The sequence below is a fragment of the Physeter macrocephalus genome, chromosome 6 (genome assembly GCF_002837175.3).
Source record: "Physeter macrocephalus isolate SW-GA chromosome 6, ASM283717v5, whole genome shotgun sequence".
NCBI lineage: Eukaryota > Metazoa > Chordata > Mammalia > Artiodactyla > Physeteridae > Physeter > Physeter macrocephalus.
The window spans coordinates 55,289,241-55,308,564 of NC_041219.1; the positions used below are offsets into that span (position 1 = coordinate 55,289,241).

General features: G+C 58.5%; 1 protein-coding gene across 1 annotated transcript; it reads left to right on the top strand.

Annotated features, from left to right (window-relative positions):
- Nucleotides 1–123: 123 nt before the first annotated feature.
- SLC6A12 (solute carrier family 6 member 12) lies at nt 124–17,188 on the top strand. Its single transcript, XM_007117067.2, has 14 exons — nt 124–457; nt 4,717–4,851; nt 6,348–6,488; nt 7,233–7,320; nt 8,305–8,437; nt 9,623–9,757; nt 11,067–11,170; nt 11,442–11,566; nt 11,888–12,000; nt 12,418–12,555; nt 13,321–13,423; nt 15,126–15,226; nt 15,695–15,865; nt 17,045–17,188. The coding sequence occupies exons 1-14, from the start codon at nt 235–237 to the stop codon at nt 17,186–17,188; spliced, it is 1,854 nt and encodes a 617-aa protein (XP_007117129.2). The 5' UTR covers nt 124–234.
- Nucleotides 17,189–19,324: the final 2,136 nt, after the last annotated feature.

Sequence of the window (19,324 nt, forward strand, 5' to 3'; positions counted from 1 at the left end):
TCAGAGCTGTGAGGGCAAAGTGTAACTTGAGGTGTAAATGTCATCCAGAATTTGGGAAGAAAATCAATAGTCTGACACTATTCGACAGTATTCCAGCAATAACGAAAGGTTAGGACGGAGAGAGCGGGGGTGACGGGCGTCCTCGGGGCTGCCCGGCTCATTCCTTCTTGTCCCCGCAGGCCGCGCCTCTCCTGCCGTCCTGCCCGCTCCCATCTGTGGCCTCCCAGCCCGTCCATGGCTGCAGACGACAGAAAAGTGGCAGTTCCCAAGGATGGGCCTTCTGTGGTCTCCTGGGTCCCTGAGGAGGGAGAGAAGTTGGACCAGGAAGGCAAGGACCAGGTGAAGGATCGGGGCCAGTGGAGCAACAAGATGGAGTTCGTGCTGTCCGTGGCCGGGGAGATCATCGGGCTGGGCAACGTCTGGAGGTTTCCCTACCTCTGCTACAAAAACGGGGGAGGTGAGTTCACTTTGAGGTAGGGAGAGCAGTGCCCACCTGGGCACCTCCTGCCCGGGCAGGGGAGGGAGGAGGCTGGCAGTGAGCCCGACGCCGGCATCCCCCCCGCTGTGACATGGGGACGGTGAGCTCCTCTCCTCCCTGGCTGCACACGGGCCACGGTCGGTGGTTGAAGGATTCAGTCCCTCACTGAGCTCGCTCTGGGCCGCCCTTGCCAGGCACCGTGCTAGATACAAAGCGCAACACGCTCCGGGTTACACTCCAGCAAAGGGCAGCACAGCACAGACAAATACGTCCACTGTGGTCTGTCACATGGTGGGGAGCGGACGGGCCGGAAGCCGAGGAGGGGGGAGGGGCCGGGAGGGGCGTGAGGTGGGAAGCGAGGGGACCGGGAAAGGTCCGTCCGGGACGTGGCCTCTGAGCCAGGACTTGAAGGAGGTGAAGGAGCCGGTCTCAGGGATGCAGTTCAAGTGAAGGCCGTTCCAGACGCAGGGGGGCATGACAGGTGGGAGAGGAGCCAGAGGTCGGGGCTCGGCCCCTCCGGGCCCTGCTCTGAGTGACACAGGAGCCACTGAGGAATGCTGATCAAAGAAATGACATTACCTTGACTATGATTTTTTTTTCAATTAAAGAAACAATTTTATATTTTCAGCGCTGGTAGTAAAAATGAGCAGAGGGGCACACAGTGGGGAGGGATCAGAGCCACCTTTGTAAGCGTACAATTAAGGGGTTTTAGTGTGTTCACAGACTTGTGCAACCATTGCCACGACTGATTCTAGAAAATTTCCATCACCCGCCAGAGAAGCCCTGTACTTGTTAGAAGTCACCCCCAAGCCCTCTTCCCACTGGCCCTTGGCAACCACTCATCCACTTCCTGTGGCTGTGGATTTACCTATTTGGAATATTTCACATAAATGGAATAATTCATTTCGATGAGTTTATTTGTGACTGGTCAGATTCATTTTTGCCTTTTGAAAATAACTGTATTCCTCTTGTGGAAATGATATATGTGAATATTAGAAACATTCCAGAAAAGTAAAAAGGAAGGAACATTCCTGTTTAAAAATAACCACTGTTTAGAAAATCCTTCTAAACACTGTTTCTATCTAATTTGACAAATATTTAGTGAACATCTACCACGTGTCTTGCTCTGTTTTATTTTTTAAAAAATTTATTTATGTATTTTATTGTCGGCCGCGTTGGGTCTTCGTTGCCGCGCGCGGGCTTTCTCTAGTTGCGGTGAGCGGGGGCTACTCTTCATTGCAGCGCGCGGGCTTCTCACTGAGGTGGCTTCTCTCGTTGCGGAGCACGGGCTCTAGGCGCACGGGCTTCAGTAGTTGTGGCTCGCAGGCTTAGTTGCCCCACGGCATGTGGGATCTTCCCGGACCAGGGCTCGAACCCGTGTCCCCTGCATTGGCAGGTGGATTCTTAACCACTGCGCCACCAGGGAAGCCCCTTTTATTCATTTGTTTGATGTGGACCAGTTTTTTAAAGTCTTTATTGAATTTGTTACAATATTGCTTCTTTTATGTTTTGGTTTTTTGGCCACAAGACACGTGGGATCTTAGTTCCCCGACCAGGGATCGAACCTGCACCCCCTGCATTGGAAGGCTAAGTCTTAACCACCGACCACCAGGGGAGTCCCTTGCTCTCTGTTTTAAAACTTGTAGTTCTTACTGCAAATTGCCTAAACCGATGACTCCAAAGAAATAGCAGTGGGACATCCCGGGCAGGCCAGGGCTGGGGTGAGAACTAACGCCGGGGCAGGATGTGGTGGCTTATTCTTGCCCCGGCCGCAGCGTCATGGACCTAGAGGTGGCTACGACCAAAGATGATCTCGTCAGAGCCCTTGTTCCACAGAGGAGGACAGGGGCCCAGAGGCCTCAGCCACTTGCCTGGGGCCACGGAGCTGGTTGGCAGCATCAGACCCGGGGGGCTCAGCAGACCCGGGGGGGCTCAGCAGACCCGGGGGGACTCAGCAGACCCGGGGGACTCAGCAGACCCGGGGGGCTCAGCAGACCCGGGGGGACTCAGCAGACCCGGGGGACTCAGCAGACCCGGGGGGGCTCAGCAGACCCGGGGGGCTCCGCAGGCCCGGGGGGGCTCAGCAGACCCGGGGGGACTCAGCAGACCCGGGGGACTCAGCAGACCCGGGGGGCTCAGCAGACCCGGGGGGCTCAGCAGACCCGGGGGGGCTCAGCAGACCCGGGGGGCTCAGCAGACCCGGGGGGACTCAGCAGACCCGGGGGGCTCAGCAGACCCGGGGGGACTCAGCAGACCCGGGGGACTCAGCAGACCCGGGGGGCTCAGCAGACCCGGGGGGCTCAGCAGACCCGGGGGGACTCAGCAGTGCTTCTTTGCTCTCACATGTTGCTGTTGGGAGGGCAGATGGTACAAGAGTTTGGGAGGGCAATTTGGAAATGCCGGTCAAAGACCTTAAAAATGTTCATCCCTGGGACTTCCCTGGAGGTCCAGTGGTTAGGACTCTGCGGCGTGTCCACTGCCATGGTCCCGGGTTCCATCCCTGGTCGGGGAACTAAGATCCCGCATGCCTTGTGGCACGGCCAAAAAAAAAAACAAAAAAAAAGTTTATTCTGAAAAGGTGGAAACAACCCAAACGTCCATCAGTGGATGAATGGATAAACAAAATGTGACCTATACTGACACGGGATCGTTATTTAGCCTTGGAAAGGAAGGAAATTCTGATACATGCTGCAACATGAATGAAACTTGAAGACATTATGCTAAATAAGTCAGTCACGAAAGAATAAATACTCTATGATTCCCCTTCCATGAGGTGCCTAGAATGATCCAGTTTGTAGAGACAGCAAGAGGAAGGGTGGGTGCCGGGGCAGGGGGAGGGGGAGGGGGAGTGAGTGTTGAAAGGGGACAGAGTTTCAGTTTGGGAGGATGAGAAGACAGTAGAGACGGGATGGCGGTGATGGTTGCACAACAGTGTGAATGAACTGAATGCTGCTGAGCTGTACACTTAAAAATGGTTAAAATAGTAAAAGTTATGTTACGTACATTTTATGACAGAAAAAGCAAAAAAAAAAAAAAAAGGTCCATTTCTTTTGCCCTCTGACTCAGCAGTTCCTCTGCTGGAAGTTTAAACTAAGGCGCAAAGTAGACAAGTGCACGAGAATGTGGGCCACGGTCCTCACCGCAGCAGGAGGAGGACCAGAAGGGCCAAAGAAACTGTGCGTAAGACGGAGCCACACAGCCATTAAAGTGGCGACGCAGATATGGATTTATTGATATGAAAAGAGGTCCATGATATACATTTTTAAAATGGTTATCAAGTCACGCATAGTAGGTTCTCATTTTTGCAAAGAAGGAAATATATACGTATGTGTTTGTCAGAAAATTGGAAGGACATGCGATGCTTTTTCCTTTCCTTCCCTTTGTACTTTCTGTTCTTCTACAGGGTAACATGCGCTGCTTGAGAGGCATTATCACACTGTGGTTAAGAGCCCAGATTCAGGGTCAGACCACCTGGGTTTGTGCCTTGGTTTCCTCATCCGTAAAATGGAGATGACACCAGAGCCTGTGGCCTGGGAGGCTGCTTTGTGAGGGTTTTGATGGTAGTGAAGCATTTAGAAGAGGGCCTTACACACAGAAGCGCCTAGTGCCAAGTGTTATGACTGGGCGACGAACAATAATGTGTTCACCCAGGTACACGCTTCCGAGGTGACGGAGGTGGGCGCCCTGGGCTGTAAATTGCTGGGTGTCTTTAGGTCTGCCCTCTGGCTAGCCTCTCACGAGGCTGCTGAAACCACGTGCCCCGGAGAATTTCCCCTAGCAGAGGAGTGGCCTTGTCTGCGGGGGGGCCCAGTTCAGACCAGAGCCTGAGGGAGGGGAAATACCCTCTGAAAATGATTACAGGGAAAATCATTTCCCCAAGGTGTTTCTGTTTGTTTGTTTTTCTCAAAAACGTAACAAACTGGATGATTTAATAAGCGTATCAAATTATACAGAACACGTGTTTTCGGTTCCAAAAAGAATAAATGGACTAGATTTGTGAAGCACGCTGAGAAAATAAATAGGGCATATATTAGGGTCTCCACCTACATCATCATTCATTTCCCTTCGAAGGCCTTTCCTATGCCGGGTGGGGCGTGGACGGGAAACTCGCGGACGGGAAACTTTCTGCCCGGCCCTGCTCACAGACAGGAGGAAGCTGCTGTCTTGGGCCCCTGGGGGCTGCGGAGGGCGGCTGAGGGGTTGGCTGCCAGCTCAGCCCCCTTCCCCCTCCTCGGCAGGAGCCTTCTTCTTCCCCTACTTCATCTTCTTCTTCACCTGTGGCATCCCAGTGTTCTTCCTGGAAGTGGCGCTGGGCCAGTACACCAGCCAGGGCAGCGTCACAGCCTGGACGAAGATCTGCCCCCTCCTCCAGGGTGAGTGCCCTACCAGCCACGATCCCCGGCCATCGCCCTCCGCGCTTCCTTCAGCCACCCTGTGCTGAGGGCTGCAGAGGAGCTAGGACGTGTAATCAGGCTTCCCGGGGCCCGAAGCTTCTAGAACCTGGGTGGAAGCAGTCTCCAGGAAGGACGATACAGAATTATGAATAGGCACAACCTTAGGTGCAGAGTCTTGGGAGGGGTCCTTGCAAGTGAGGAACCCCGAAGCTGAGTCTTCCCAGCTTCATGGGAAACGTGCTCTCGAGCGCGGGGCCTGGTCCCAGACACGCCTCCGCGGGGTATAATCACGGTGACGATGGTGACCATGTGCCAGGGCTCACGTCAGCACGTCACCTGCGTCTGCGTCCTCACCTAACCCTCCAGTAGTGTCTGCATTAACCTCACAAGAAGGGAAAATGAGGCCATTCGCTAACCCAGGTCTCCGTGGGTTTGTGCTGTGTCCGGTTAGGGACGAAGCTGGTCCCAGGCCCTGCCTTCCCTCTGGGGATCCGCTGGCACTGACGTGAGCAGCGGCGATGTCCTTTCCCACCCTCCGTTCAGCGGATGGGGCCCTTGCGGCCAGTGGGAAACCCAGGGGCCTCCTGGTCCCTGAGCGGTTCCTCGCGTGGCCGTGGGGGAGGGAGGGCTCTGCCTCCGACGCCAGTCCCTAAGGGGCCGGGCCCAGGACAGGCCTGGCTGGGGGCCGCCAAGCCTCCGCTGGACGGCGTGGACGTGGTGGAAGCACGCTGGCTCCTGAGCAGACGGGGAGCCTGGCCCGGGGCCGGGCGGCGGGGCACGGCCAGTCTGCTGCTGACCCCTCCTGGGGCGTCAGATGGTTTTGTGGGGTCCTTGGGGGTCCGTGTGGGGTCCGTGTGGTGATTTGGGGGGGTCCCTGTGGGGCCTCTGGGATGATCTTCTCGGATCCTTGGGGTCCATGTGGAGTCTGTCCTCTGCTCGCTCCCCGGGGTCCACGGCCCCACCGAGGCTGCCCGGGTCCTTGCCCGGTGCCCCCACACACGTGGGTTCCCTCCACCCCCCCGAGGCTCGGATGCCTAGTGAGACCCGAACTCAGGAACCTCCTGCCTCTGGCCTTGTGCCTCTGTTCCTCCTGTCCCTTGCGACTTCACAAGTGATGCATGATTGTCACAGAAAAACTAGAAAAACCAGAAAAAGAAAAGAACTTTTAAAAGTGAACTGAAATCTATCACCCAGAGAACCACTTGTTAACGTTAGGATGATGCTCCTTCCAGAGATTCTCGCATGAAAAGAGAAAAACAAAAACGTTCAAATATATATCATAAAACTGGGAGAACGCCTAGGGTGGTGTGCTGTCACCTGCTTTTCTTACTTAGAAAAATAAGGAGCAAAGGGCCTCTCAGGCCCGGGAGTGAGCCCCGCGGTGTCCCTGTGGCCCCTGTCCTTCCAGCACGGCGGGTGGCTCCCAGGCTGACGCTGGTCTCTGGGACCCTCCTGTTACCCCCCCCCCCCACAAGGCATTGGCCTGGCGTCTGTGGTCATCGAGGCCTATCTGAACGTCTACTACATCATCATCCTCGCCTGGGCCCTCTTCTACCTGTTCAGCTCCTTTACCTCCGAGCTTCCCTGGACCGCCTGCACCCACTCCTGGAACACAGGTACTTGTCGTATCGGCCCTGGGATGCGGCAGCTGGGGCTGGGCGAACAGTGATGGAGCTCCCGGCAGAATAGCCCCCAGGCCGAGCTGGGCGGGCGCAGGTGGCCACTCTGCTGGCCGACCCCGTGTGGGACCTCCAACCAGCCGCCAGGACAGCCGGCAACCCAGCGGGACGGTGGGTGACAAGCGGCTGTCAGGCGCTACCACCCCCCAACGTCCACCCACCGAGCCAGTGTTCACTGAGGGCCTACTGTGTGCCAGACCCTCCAGACCCGGCGCTGGGCCCGGGTGATTCGGCCTCGCCCGCACCCGGGACAGTCAGGCGCTGGGAACAGACAAGCAGACAGAGCAGTGGCAGATTTCGACGGGTGACCACAGGAGGATGGGAAGGGGCCTGCGTGGGGACCGCTCCCGGCGGGGCCGTCCCGCGAGCCCATCCCCCCATCGCTGGGGAGTGAGGTCCACGCGTGGCCGTGGGGGCCTGGCCTGAGGTCTGGACAGGGTCAGAGGTGGCTGGCAGCGCGCTCAGAGGAGCAGCCAGATTCACCGGGACGAGAGAGCGTGATCCCCGCGGGGACAGGGCTGGCCACACGAGCCACCCCAGCGGGAACTCCTGACGCTGGCAAGCCGCGGCTCCAGAGGAAGCTCTGGGGACCGGGAACGCGAGGCCAGAGCGGGGCGGACGGGCTGCGAGGGCGTCTCTGCCTGCCTGGCCCGCTGCTGACGCCCCTCTCGTCCCCTGCAGGACACTGCGTGGACTCCCTGAACCGCTCGGCAGCTGGCGCAGCGGCCCCGCCCGTGAACTTCACCTCCCCCGTCATGGAATTCTGGGAGTAGGTGCCCGGCCTGGAGGCCGCCTCCCGGGGGCCCCAGGCAGAGGGAATTTGGATGTCTGGGGCCCGGGATTGGGGGTGCAGATGTACACCTCTCTGTGCAGGCTTTCCAGCGCTCACGTCACTAGGAGATGAGGGACCCTCCACCCCCACCGTCCACACCCTCACGCTCGCCCAGCGTCCACCCGTGTCCACCTGGACTCACTCGCGCGCCCACGCGACTTCTTACCGTCACCCACCCGCACCCGCACGCCCACCTGCACGTAGACAGCCACGGCCGACGGCCAGCGCGAGCTGGGAAGGGTCTGCGCCAGCTCCGTGTGCCCCGATGTCCTGGTGGTGGCTTGAAACTGGCCAAAGTGGGCGTGTTTACACCACAGGAACTGGCAAATTTCTACACTCACGCCTGCACCGTCCACACGAGCGCTTGCACCCCAGCGTCCACACGTGTCCACCCTTGCGCTTACACAAGTCGACCCGCCCTCACACTTACCGCGGCCCACACGTACTCACCGACACTCTCCCCGGGGCGCCCTCCGGCATCCACGCCACCCTCGTGCCCACCGACCCCGGCGCACACGTGTTCCCATCACCCCGGTCACTCTTCAGAGGCTGACGCACATCCAGCCCCGCTGTCTGCTCCCCGAGCACCTGCTCATCAACTGCCCGTACGGGTCTCTGCTCCCCGCGGGCTCGAGCTCGCTCAGACGCTTACTGCCCTCACTCTCTGTCTCCATCTCTCCGACTACAGAGAAAGCTGGATGAGTTAGACAGATACCTATGGGATTACGTGATTTGGTCGTCTAACGGCCAGGGGCTTGGAGGCCACAGGTGGGAGCGTGCTGGCCATGGGGCAGGGGAGGGGTGGGGGCAGGGAGGCGTGGACTCTGAGACCCGTGGGGTCAGCTCTGAGGATCAGGACACCTGATGGCGGAGGCCACTGTCCCCTCGGCCTCACCTGGTTGTGTGTCTCCCCGTCCGCAGGAGACGTGTTCTGGGCCTCAGCTCCGGCATCCACGAGCTGGGGGCCCTGCGCTGGGAGCTGGCCCTCTGCCTCCTGCTTGCCTGGGTCGTCTGCTACTTCTGCATCTGGAAGGGGGTCAAGTCCACGGGCAAGGTGAGGGGTTCTAGCTCCGGGACCACCCTCTGGGGCCCCCAGGGTCCACGGGGACACACATGGCATCCCTCTGGAGACCTGAAAGAGAAAGCAGTGAATGGGAGAGGCCTGCTGAGAACAGGGGACGTCGCAGGAAGGCAGGGTTTAGCTCAACACAATGGGCTTTCTTTTTCGGTTTGACTTTCAAAGGCCTGTTTACGTAAGTGACATGCAGAGCAAAATAAGAACCATGAAAGTCCCGGGGTCAGAGCTGAGCCACCAGCAGGCTGGTGGGGTGTCTGCTCACCCGTCAGCGTTTTGCTGGTCGGCTTCTAGCTTCCTTTATATGTGTGTGTGTGTGTGTGTGTGTGTGTGTGTGTGTGTGTGTGTGAATATTGCAGTCAGGATCACACACTCGTACGACGTGCTTGTCTCGTTTAACAACACACCGAGACCACGTCTAGGATGAAGTGGCAAACAGAACAGTCTTTGAGGTGGTGGGTTTCCAACCTCTGAAGGAGCTCAAGCTGAGGATGGACAGAGTGGCCTGTTGTGTGTACAGAGTTCACACTGGAGCATCATTTCCAACCCGGGGAGCCTGACACTGATGCTCCATGCTTGTTACAGCCGGGAACAGACAGGGTCCCACCTTCTCTGATTAGCCCCCTCCCAAAGCAGCCTCCCTCTTCCACGGATTGTTGTAATAATGATTACATAAAAATAGTAATAGTAATAACGACACGGACAGTGCCGCCCTCTCGGGGGAGGGGCAGAGTGGAGCCCCCCCGTGTGTCTCCCGTCCCCCAGAGCTCAGGCCACTACTGCTCCCCCAACCTTAAGCCTGGAAAAGTTCAGTCTAAATTTCCCCACTGATCACTGCACAAATCTGCTCACCTTCCCCCGGGCGGGGGAGTCCCACCCTCTTCAGGGGGCTAGGGGCGGGCAAACAGCCAGGATAAGGGATTAAGAGAGACCAGAATCTGGATTCAAAAGGAGTTCTTGAAATGTTATGGGTGGAAACTCATACCCCTCCCTGTCCTTCCTCCTGTCCCTTTGCCCCGCTGACGTGTGTCTCATCCTCTGCTGGGGAGCCCCAGACACCCCAGAATGTGTAAAGGAAGGAGTGGGAAGTTTCCTGTGCTCACCCCTCCTCTGAGGCAGCTCGTGCCGCCCGGGGAAGGGTGACCTTGGCCTCCTCCCCTCCAGGTTGTCTACTTCACGGCCACGTTCCCCTACCTGATGCTGGTCATCCTGCTGATCCGAGGTATCACCCTGCCCGGAGCCTACGAGGGCATCATCTACTACCTAAAACCAGATTTGCTTCGGCTCAAGGACCCCCAGGTAGGAACCTCACTGAGGACCGTTTCCCCAGGCGTCTCCCGCCCCAAACCAGACCTGGACTTTTGAAAACCTTTTATTGCTTTTCGCTGTTTAGAGGCAACATGTGCCCACTGGAGGAAAAAGTAGATGATACAGAAGAAAATTATGAAAAAGGAACTAAAAACCTCTCGTAACCCCACCACTCAGCTATAACCTCTGTTAGCATTTTAGTATAGTTCCTTCCAATTTTTATTTTCTAGCTGGTGTGTGTGTGTGTGTGTGTGTGTGTGTGTGTGTGTGTGTTTTCACGTAGTTGAGATAATCATACGTGGAGATAAATATATTTTCACTTATAGTGTAAGCATCTTCCTTGTTATTAAATCCATTTGTAAATGTCATTTTATCATTTGCATAATGTTTCCTCCGTCCCCCATCCATCCGCTCACTCATCCAGCCAGGATGTACTGCGTTCCCGTAAGTCCAGGTACCTCTCTAGAGCTGGTGTGGGCAGTGGGTGGACGGACCCGGCCATATGCCCTCTGGGCAGCCACACCTGGGGCAGGTGTCGGCTTTTACTCAGCTCTTCCCCGTTCCTGCACATTTAGGTCATGTATTTTTTTTTTTTATGATTGTACAGACAGCTGCAATGAGCACCTTGTGTTTAAATCTTTGACCACATCTCTGATTATTTCCTGACAGTAGTCAGACGCAGAAGTGGGATTACTAAATCAGAGAGTACGCACCTTTTAAGGTTCTTGACACGTGCCGTGGCCTTTGGCCGCCCGTGTTGGTGGGTACCCTTCCTTCTGCAGGCCCATGAGAGAGTCAAGTAGAAGTTGTTTTAACCTTTGATAGGTCAAAGTAGTAGCATGTTGCCATTTTAATTTTTTTTTTTTTTACTAGCGTGAGGTTGGACATTCTCCCCCTCTGCGCTTGTCTGAGCACATTCTTTGCCCCTCCCCTCCCACTCCCCCGGGGAGTCTCGGTGTCTTCTCTCTATATTTGAAGGCCGTGGCCTCTGCCCACTATGGCTACCTGGGGGCACACGCGCAGGCTGAGGGCAGCCAGGGCCTCAGCTCCGCCCTGCAGACAGGCCTCTCCTTCTCTGGTTCACCGTCTCTGGTGAACCAACTAGAAGTTAGTCACGCGCACCTACGTGGCGCCTGCTGGGTGCCCAGGGGAAGAGGAGGATGCGTTAGTGGGTGTGGGCTGTAACGTGGGCTCTGTGGGGACGGAGGGGCCGCTGGTTGTGGAGGTGCGGGGCGGTCACTGCTCCAGGCCCTGGCGGGCTCCCGCCATCCTCCCACCGCTTCCTCGGGGTCTCCAGCAGGTGTGGATGGACGCGGGCACCCAGATCTTCTTCTCCTTCGCCATCTGCCAGGGGTGCCTGACGGCCCTGGGCAGCTACAACAAGTACCACAACAACTGCTACAGGTGAGCGGGGCGCGGGGTCCTGGGAGGTGGCCTTCCTCCTTTGTGCGCAGGGGCCCCAGGCTGTGCAAAGGCCCCAGGCTGTGCACACCGACACTGTGGTCCCCTTTCCAGACTGGGTTTTTCTTCCTCCCTTTCTTCTCTTCACCTTTTGGTACCCGGTCTTGGCCTCCTTCCCCCCACTTCCTTTCCTCTCTCCTCTTTACCGCTCACCGTCTTTGGATGTCCCCACACGATAGGTTTCTTTCTCCCTTTCCCTTCCCATTTTCTGCAGGGACTGCATCGCCCTCTGCTTCCTGAACAGCGGCACCAGCTTCGTGGCCGGGTTTGTGGTCTTCTCCATCCTGGGCTTCATGTCCCAGGAGCAGGGGGTGCCCATCTCTGAGGTGGCCGAGTCAGGTGGGTGCTGCTTTGCTGCCTGGGGCCGGGGGAGAAGGAGGGGCAGGGGAGTCCCAGAAGCTGGGTACTACAGAAACCTTTCAGCATCAGGCGGCCTGCTAGGCACAGAGCAGAACCCCAGAACCAGGGGAGGGAGGAGGGAGGCGGGCATGGACGGGAGCACAGACGCGCGAGTGGAAAGCGCGCTCCCCAGAGCAGTGGACGAGCCAGCCGCCCCCGGGAACCAGCGCACGCACGCAGGCGCGCGCGCACGCACGCACGCAGGCGCACACACGCGCGCGAGCACAGGGGCGGGGCCCTGATGGAGTGTGTGCCCGGCAGGCCCTGGTCTGGCCTTCATTGCCTTCCCCAAGGCTGTGAGCATGATGCCCCTGTCCCAGCTGTGGTCCTGCCTCTTCTTCATCATGCTCATCTTCCTCGGGCTGGACAGCCAGGTTCGCCCCCGACCCCGCCCGCCCCCGCCCTGCGACCCCCTTACCAGCTTCTGCGTCCGCCGCCATAACCTCCCCGACCTCGCTGTCCCCCGACCGGACTTCCCAGCCCTGGCTCCGGCATCCGGGGCCTGGCCTTGAGGCTGGTCGGGGGACGCCCGGCCTCCTCCTCCGGGAGGGGCCGCCTGCTTTGCTCCCCCAGGCCCCACCCTTCCGCAGATGTGGACGCGCCCTCCCAAACCTTCGGGCCGCCCAGCCCCGCCCAGCCAACCCTCCCGGCTGGACCCTTCCGTGGTGGAGACGTGGCTGAGGCAGGGCTGGCCTCAGCCCAGTTCTGGGCCCCCTGCGCTCTGTGGGCCAGCGTGGGGTTGGGGAGCGAGGAGGCGGTGGCCCCTCTTACCAGCCCCCTCCGGCCCACAGTTTGTCTGTGTGGAGTGCCTGGTGACAGCCTCCGTGGACATGTTCCCCAGGCAGCTCCGGAAGAGCGGGCGGCGGGAGCTCCTGATCCTCGCCATCGCGGTCACATGCTACCTGATCGGGCTCTTCCTGGTCACCGAGGTGAGTGGCGGCGGCGGCCTGCAGGCTGGCGACCCCCTGACACTCTCAGAGCCACATTCCCCTCGCCTGCCCGGCCTTCGCTGCGAGGTTGCAGGGACCACATGGCGGAACCTTCTTGTGTGGGTTCCCTCTCCTTTGGTTTCAGGTGACAGAAACCAAACACAAGCTGGCTTAAGCAGGAAGGTGAATTTTTTCGGTTAGGAAACAGAAAAGTCTAGAGACGCTTCGGTTTCAGGCACGGTTGGATCCAGCAGCTCCAGTGACATCATCAGGGATGCTCCCCTCTATCTCCTGGCTCCCCTTTCCTCTGGTGATGTCATTCTTGGGCAGATTTCCCTCCTGGGATGTTACAGACAGCTCTGGGCAGCTTCAGGGTTCCCTTCTGCCACAACCAACCCCGGGGGGATAGGGCCCTTTCCCTGAGAATTGGCCGTTGCTCTTCTTTAGGCCTGGAGCAGGGAGGGGCGCACACTCAGAGTGAGGTGGCCGCAACTCGGCAACTTCCGGTAGGTGGGATGCTGGACAGACAGCACAGTGTACGTGCACCACAGTCCCCGGGGTCTTCGCAGATGTCAGAGATGTTGTCAAATGAGGGCCGGGAGGCTGGGAGTCAGGCACAGGCGGGGCAAACTCTTTTTAGCTGCAAGGGATGAATTCCCTGGACCGGGCAGGGTGGCATCCCAGATGGGCTTCTGTCACCTCGTGTGGGCTGGGGCACGTCCCCTGCCCCCCGGCCGAGGTCTCACTCTACCCCCTGCCCCACAGGGCGGGATGTACATCTTCCAGCTGTTTGATTATTACGCCTGCAGTGGCACGTGCCTGCTGTTCCTTTCCGTGTTTGAAGTGATCTGCATCGGCTGGGTGTATGGTGAGTGGGTGGGTGGGTGGGTGGGGGAGGCTGGGGGCCACGCGCAGGGCAGGATCTGTCCGGGTGAGGACGGGCCCACCGGTCTCTGCGGGTCTTTGTGCTGCCGTCCTGGTCCTTTTTACTTGAGAAGTTTAGCCGTTGCTGGGAACCCAGGTGTTTCTCATTACGGCAGTGGAGCTGGGCTCATGACAACGGAGTTCTTTGACTAGTGAGAATAATTATAAATACCTGTGCACAGCTTTCTGGATGCAGAGGCTGTTGGAGGCCTTCTCCCGTGGGAATCCTAGTCAAAAGGGACCTCCAGGGCCACTTAGTCTGATCCTTCAGAGATTCCCACATGCGCTTTCAAAGTCATCACCCAGGCTTTGCTTGAACACGTCCATGGACAGGAAGCTCATCCCTGTGTTTTTGACGTAGCCTTTTCTGTTGTGGTGGTCGTGCATTTCTTTCTGATACTTTGGTGAATTCTGGCTTCCACTGACTCCCACCAACAGCCCCGCCCCCTCGGCACTGAGGAAGTCAGCCAGCGGTGCTGACCACGTGGTATCCAGGCCGTCACCTGATGACGGCGGCGGCCCGGGGCGAGGTTAGGGGAGAAGCCTTTATGTTCGGAGCTCTGCACTGCTGAGTGCCGAGTGCCGTCTGGTAATCTGCACCACAGCCCTTTACAGGGGAAACCGAGGCTCAGAGAGGTTGAGTCCCTTGCCTAAGCTCACACAGCAGGCAAGTGGAGGAGCCGTCATCATGCCGCAGGTCCCTCTGGCTCCACTGCACCAGTTGGGGGAACGGATTGTCAGTGTGCCAAAGCTCAGGGCAGAGAGGGTGCGTGGGTGCCACGCAGCAGGGCCTCAGGGTGAGCCGCGAATAGGAAGGGTTTTATCTCGCTACCCAAGGCCTTCCTCGTTGGCGTCCTTCCCTCCCCACGCGTATCCTACCTTTTCGCTCTGATTTCCCCACTGCTTTTCGACACTTGTTCTCAGAGAGGATCTGACAAACTCGATCACAGCGAGGTGTGAACGGCTGATAATATGTTACACCTACAGCAGCCGGTATCTGCTTTTCACCTGAGGGGGTGTTAAGAAGCCAAAGGGATGACTGTCTAGCGGTGGCATTTCGCAGTGTTCCTTTTGTGGTGGAGAGGGGGTGGCTGGAGGGCTCCCAGGCCTTTCCCAGTCAGTGGCTCTTTACTTCTTAGAAGGTGGAGCAAACGTGGAAACCTAAGGACGTTAAACCAAGTGCAAGAGGCAGCGTTTCCATGGCCACAGCCCAGCCCCCCTCTGTGCTTCACTGGGAGCACGGAGGGGCCCCCTGGAGTCTGGGGTGCAGGTGCCGCCCCCTCCCCGCAGGGCTCAGCGCTGGGCTCGAGCATCGGCTCCCTTGGTGTTTTGCTATTTTTACTTGAAGCCGATTTTACCTCTGCGATGCAATAAGCATGTGTATAGCCGCTGAGCCCCGTTTTGGCTCACACCCTCCTCTGTGTTAGGACTCGGGTCTTCATCCGTAGACCTGAGAGCAGAGAGGCACTGGGTGGTTAGGGGCTCTCTGTTGGTGGCGGCCTCCCCTCCTCCAGTGTCACTCACGTGTCCAGATCCAGTTTCCCCCCCCACGGTGCTGGGAGGAGGACGAAGCAGGTGAGTCCTTCCCCAAACACACCCGCCGTCCCCTTCCTGTCCTCACACTCTCCCCCCACGCACCTGGTCAGGGGCTGACCGTTTCTATGACAACGTGGAGGACATGATTGGCTACCGGCCGTGGCCCCTGGTGAAGATCTCCTGGCTCTTCCTGACCCCGGGCCTTTGCCTGGTATGTGCCCTCCAGCACCACCACCCCCATCTCCTCCTGCCTCTAGCCGTCTCCGGGAGGTGAGGGGCACGGGCTGAGTTCTGGGGCTCCTTCCCGCCTGCCCAGTTACCTGGAGGGGCTGCTCCGTGCCCTCTTATGTGCTGGTTCCCCTCCCCCCTTTTCTCGGCCCGTCTCTTTGCTTTACCAGCACTACCATCTGGTCTAGTTCCTGCTCCATCCCTTCCTCCCCGGCACCTCCGTCTGTCTGTCTACCTGCGTGATTTCCCAACTGCTGTTCTCCCTCTCCTGGTCTGCTTTGGAGCTCCTCCGTCTCCCCTCCCTGCCTTCTGAGCCCACGGTCTGTGATGGCCTCTGCTCTCCATCTCTAGAGGCACCAGTGTGTTGATATTTAACTGTGCTCCGTCCTGAGGAGAGGGTTTCACGGGCTCCCCCCTGCATCTGCGTCGGCCCCTCCCGCTGTCTTTCTAGGCCACTTTCCTCTTCTCCTTGAGCAAGTACACACCTCTCAGATACAACAACGTCTACGTGTACCCGGCCTGGGGATACTTCATCGGCTGGCTCCTGGCTGGCTCCTCCATGTGCTGTGTCCCACTGTTCACCGCCATCACCCTCCTGAAGACCCAGGGTTCCTTCAGGAAGGTAGGGGCTGGGGAAGTGGCGCATCAAAGGAGGGCACCGGAGGGGCTGGACTCTGGGTGTGACACTGCGGCTGGGCCAGCTCTGAGTGCCGGGCTGCCCTTCGGTCTCAGGGAATCTTAAGGAGAAGGGTCTTTGAAGAAGGGCTTCATTTTCAGAAATGTTAAGAGTCCTAGAGTCCTAGACCTTCAGAATCTGACCTCCAGCAGATCATCTGGGCAGGTGACCAAAGGCAGCTGTCAAAGGGTTAAGGGGGAAAGTAAGTCACAAACAAGAACACAAGGTGCCAGACGCAGGGGGTCATAGAGCACAGATTCCTGCTCCTGGAAACTGGTGACCGGCAGCCATGGTTCATCCACACAGGCTTCCGGCTTCTCTCCTCCTCTCAACCCTGCCTGCGAACATATGCAAAAGGCTCCCTGTTTAGGGTTCGGGACATGTCTTCCTGGAAGGGATAGAGCCAGTGTCCCACAAAGACATTACATTTGTGGAAATCTATCTCGCCCACGAGTCACGGAAAACCCAACCTGCAATAAGCAAACGGGCTTAGTTTCTTCTTACATATCAAGAAGACCAGAGATGGGGGCTCCTGGCATTTGGTTCAGCTGCTTAAAGAGGCCGTTAGGGACCAGACGCTTCCTCTGTTCCTGGACTCCCATCCTGGTCACGTGGTCTTTTCATCATCACGCTTATCACCGCATGGTCACAATAAGGTTGTCGTGACTCCAGTCATCACGTCTGCATCCAAGGCAAGAAGGAGGTGGCACCAATAACAGTAGCAATCGGAGGATTACTACTAGGAAGAAAAATGATAGACACTTACTGAGCATATGATAATAGTAGCAATAAGAATAGTGACAACGAGAACAAAATAGACACTCGCTGGTCACTTAACCCTGTGCCAGGCACTGTTCTCTGAGGCGTGTGCTGTCCTCTTACAGACGAGTCACAGTGGGGTTCAGTGGGTTGCCTACGGCCGCACAGGCGTCAGCAGCAGAGCCAGGACGGGAGCCAGGCGGTTCACGCGCTCGATCACACGTTACCGCCTCTTCTCGCTTCTCGAGCTCTGTGCCCTTTCACTCGCTCACGCTGAGCTGTGTGCTGGGCCCCGGGGACACAGACACGAGGACACGTCTTTGCCTCTCTTGCCACCAGCACCACTGACTCCTCTTCTCCCCACAGCGCCTGCAGCAGCTTGTCACCCCTGACCCCAGCCTGCCACAGCCCAAGCGGCACCTGTGTCTGGACGGTGGCAGCGGCCAGGACTGCGGGCCCTCCCCAACGAAGGCGGGTCTCATGGCTGGGGAGAAGGAGACGCACTTGTAGGATGCGGCCGGAAACCAGGTGGCTCCTGAGCCAGGAAGCTGGGTCAGGGCCCCCGTGCCCCCCGGCGGACAGCCTTCACCTCTGCCCCCTCCCACAGCCCTGCTGAGAAGCTCTGTGATGTCCGTAGGCAGCCCCTCCCGGTGGGCCAGAGACGGCGCCGCCGGAGCCTGCCGTGCCCGCTGGAACACCCCGCCTTATCTGTGGAGGAAGCGGCCTTTCCGGAGCCCACCGTCTGGTTAGAACCACTGCAGCGTGCCACAGCGGACCACCCACTGTAGGGAGGCTTCCTCTTAGCACTTAGGATCTCGGTGCCTGGGGAGGGTAGCGCCCAGAGAGATGCACGCCATGTTGCACGTGACAACTGAACACCCCACGCTGGATCCGGACGCTCCACTGGAGGGCTCCCTCACCTGGCTTAGTGTCCTGGAGCCCGCGGGAAGGAACCAGAGAAACGGCCACTGTTGTCTTGCGTTTTCCCGGAGGCGGCGTCTCGAGGTGTCCCCAGCTCCAGCCCTAGTTCCACGCCTGCCTTGCAGTGGTGTCCTTAATGCACAGAGCATTGGGGTGGCAGGGGCTCAGGACGGCCCCCGCACTTGGCAAGTAGGCATGACCACGGGCCTGCACCCAGGACAGACATGGCTAGTCGGTCGCAGGTTCTTCCCCAGCTGACGCCTTCCAAGGACAGTGCCCCCGGCAGCTCCGTTTGCCATCCTGCCTTTGTCCCGACCCCGACTTCCTGGAGGAGGAAACTGAGGAACCCAAGGAACAAAATGATTTTTCGAGTTCATGAAGCTGTTCGGGGCCAGAGACACGACTAAAGCCGGGTCTCCTGCTCTCAGGCTGGTGTCCCTCCCGCTGTCCCCTCCTGCCTGTTAACAAGCGCCCATGGATCGCTTGCCGTGTGTGCCAGCCTTCTTTCTGCTCGTTGTGGTTCTTGGGGTGGGAGGGAGAGAGTCCGCTCTGGGGGGGGATGTGAGCAGCCCTCCCAGATTGGCAGCCCTACCCTGGCAGCTCCTCCACTAGCCCATACCCCTCTGACCGGAGTTCCTCCCTGGACTTCGGTCTTCTTCCCACTTTCCACTTCCCCTCCCCAGGGTTTGCCTGGGCATCTGGGAGAGCCACCCCCTGACTCCCACAGAGAGAGGTGTGGGGTGCTTCTCTCCCCAGGCCCCTGCCAAACCGCGCCAGACCCTTCCCTGGCTGGGGAAGGCTTCCTGGAGGAGGCTCTGTGGTCTTGTGTTCCAACGGCAAGGGGGTGGTCGGCCACTTCCGGACAGTTTCCTGGGGAGAACCTGGGGTCTGGAAGAAGGGCCGCCGCCTGCAGTGATGCGAAGGTAGATGTCACTGCCTGGTGACTGGAGGAAAAGTCTGTGGTCCAGCCAGGGTGAGCGCCAGCCTGACAGCCCCAGGCATCCTCACATCATCCGCCGTCCTTCGCCCAGATCTGCGAGGGCTTCTCAGCTTGTGAGAGTAGGGATGCTGGCACCCTGGGCACAAGCAGATGTCCAGACCCCTGGGTTCTGGACGTTCCCTTCTGCCTCCCTCTGGACTGCTCGCGCACTGGTACTCACTTTTTTTTTTTTAATTTATTATTTGTTTGTTTATTTATGTTTGGCTGCGTTGGGTCTTCGTTGCTGCGCGCGGGCTCTCTCTAGTTGCGGCGAGCGGGGGCTACTCTCCGTTGCGGTGCGCGGGCTTCTCACTGCGGTGGCTTCTCTTGTTGCGGAGCACGGGCTCTAGGCGCGCGGGCTTCAGTAGTTGTGGCGCGTGGGCTCAGTAGTTGTGGCTCGCAGGCTCTAGAGCGCAGGTTCAGTAGTTGTGGCGCACGGGCTTAGTTGCTCTGCGGCATGTGGGGTCTTCCCGGACCAGGGCTCGAACCCGTGTTCCCTGCATTGGCAGGCGGATTCTTAACCACCACGCCACCAGGGAAGTCCCTGGTACTCACTTTTATTGGCGAGTCAGTGGGTAAAGAAGGAGGTCCAGCAGAAGGGGATGGAGAGGAAGTCTGCGCCAGCCAGATCGCCCTCATTTACGGAACTGGGGACCCGAGTGGGGCAGGCATGGTGCCCTCTGCTGCCGCCTGGTGGCTGAAGGGAGCAGTGCCGCCTCCCCAGCCCTGCCTCCCACCTCCTGAGC

Bases quoted from the DNA above. Each gene is read 5' to 3' on its own strand.
- SLC6A12 (XM_007117067.2), top strand. From the start codon at position 235: ATGGCTGCAGACGACAGAAAAGTGGCAGTTCCCAAGGATGGGCCTTCT. The intron at 8,438-9,622 runs GTGAGGGGTTCT...CCTCCCCTCCAG, and splicing joins GGGTCAAGTCCACGGGCAAG to GTTGTCTACTTCACGGCCAC. The intron at 9,758-11,066 runs GTAGGAACCTCA...GGTCTCCAGCAG, and splicing joins TTCGGCTCAAGGACCCCCAG to GTGTGGATGGACGCGGGCAC.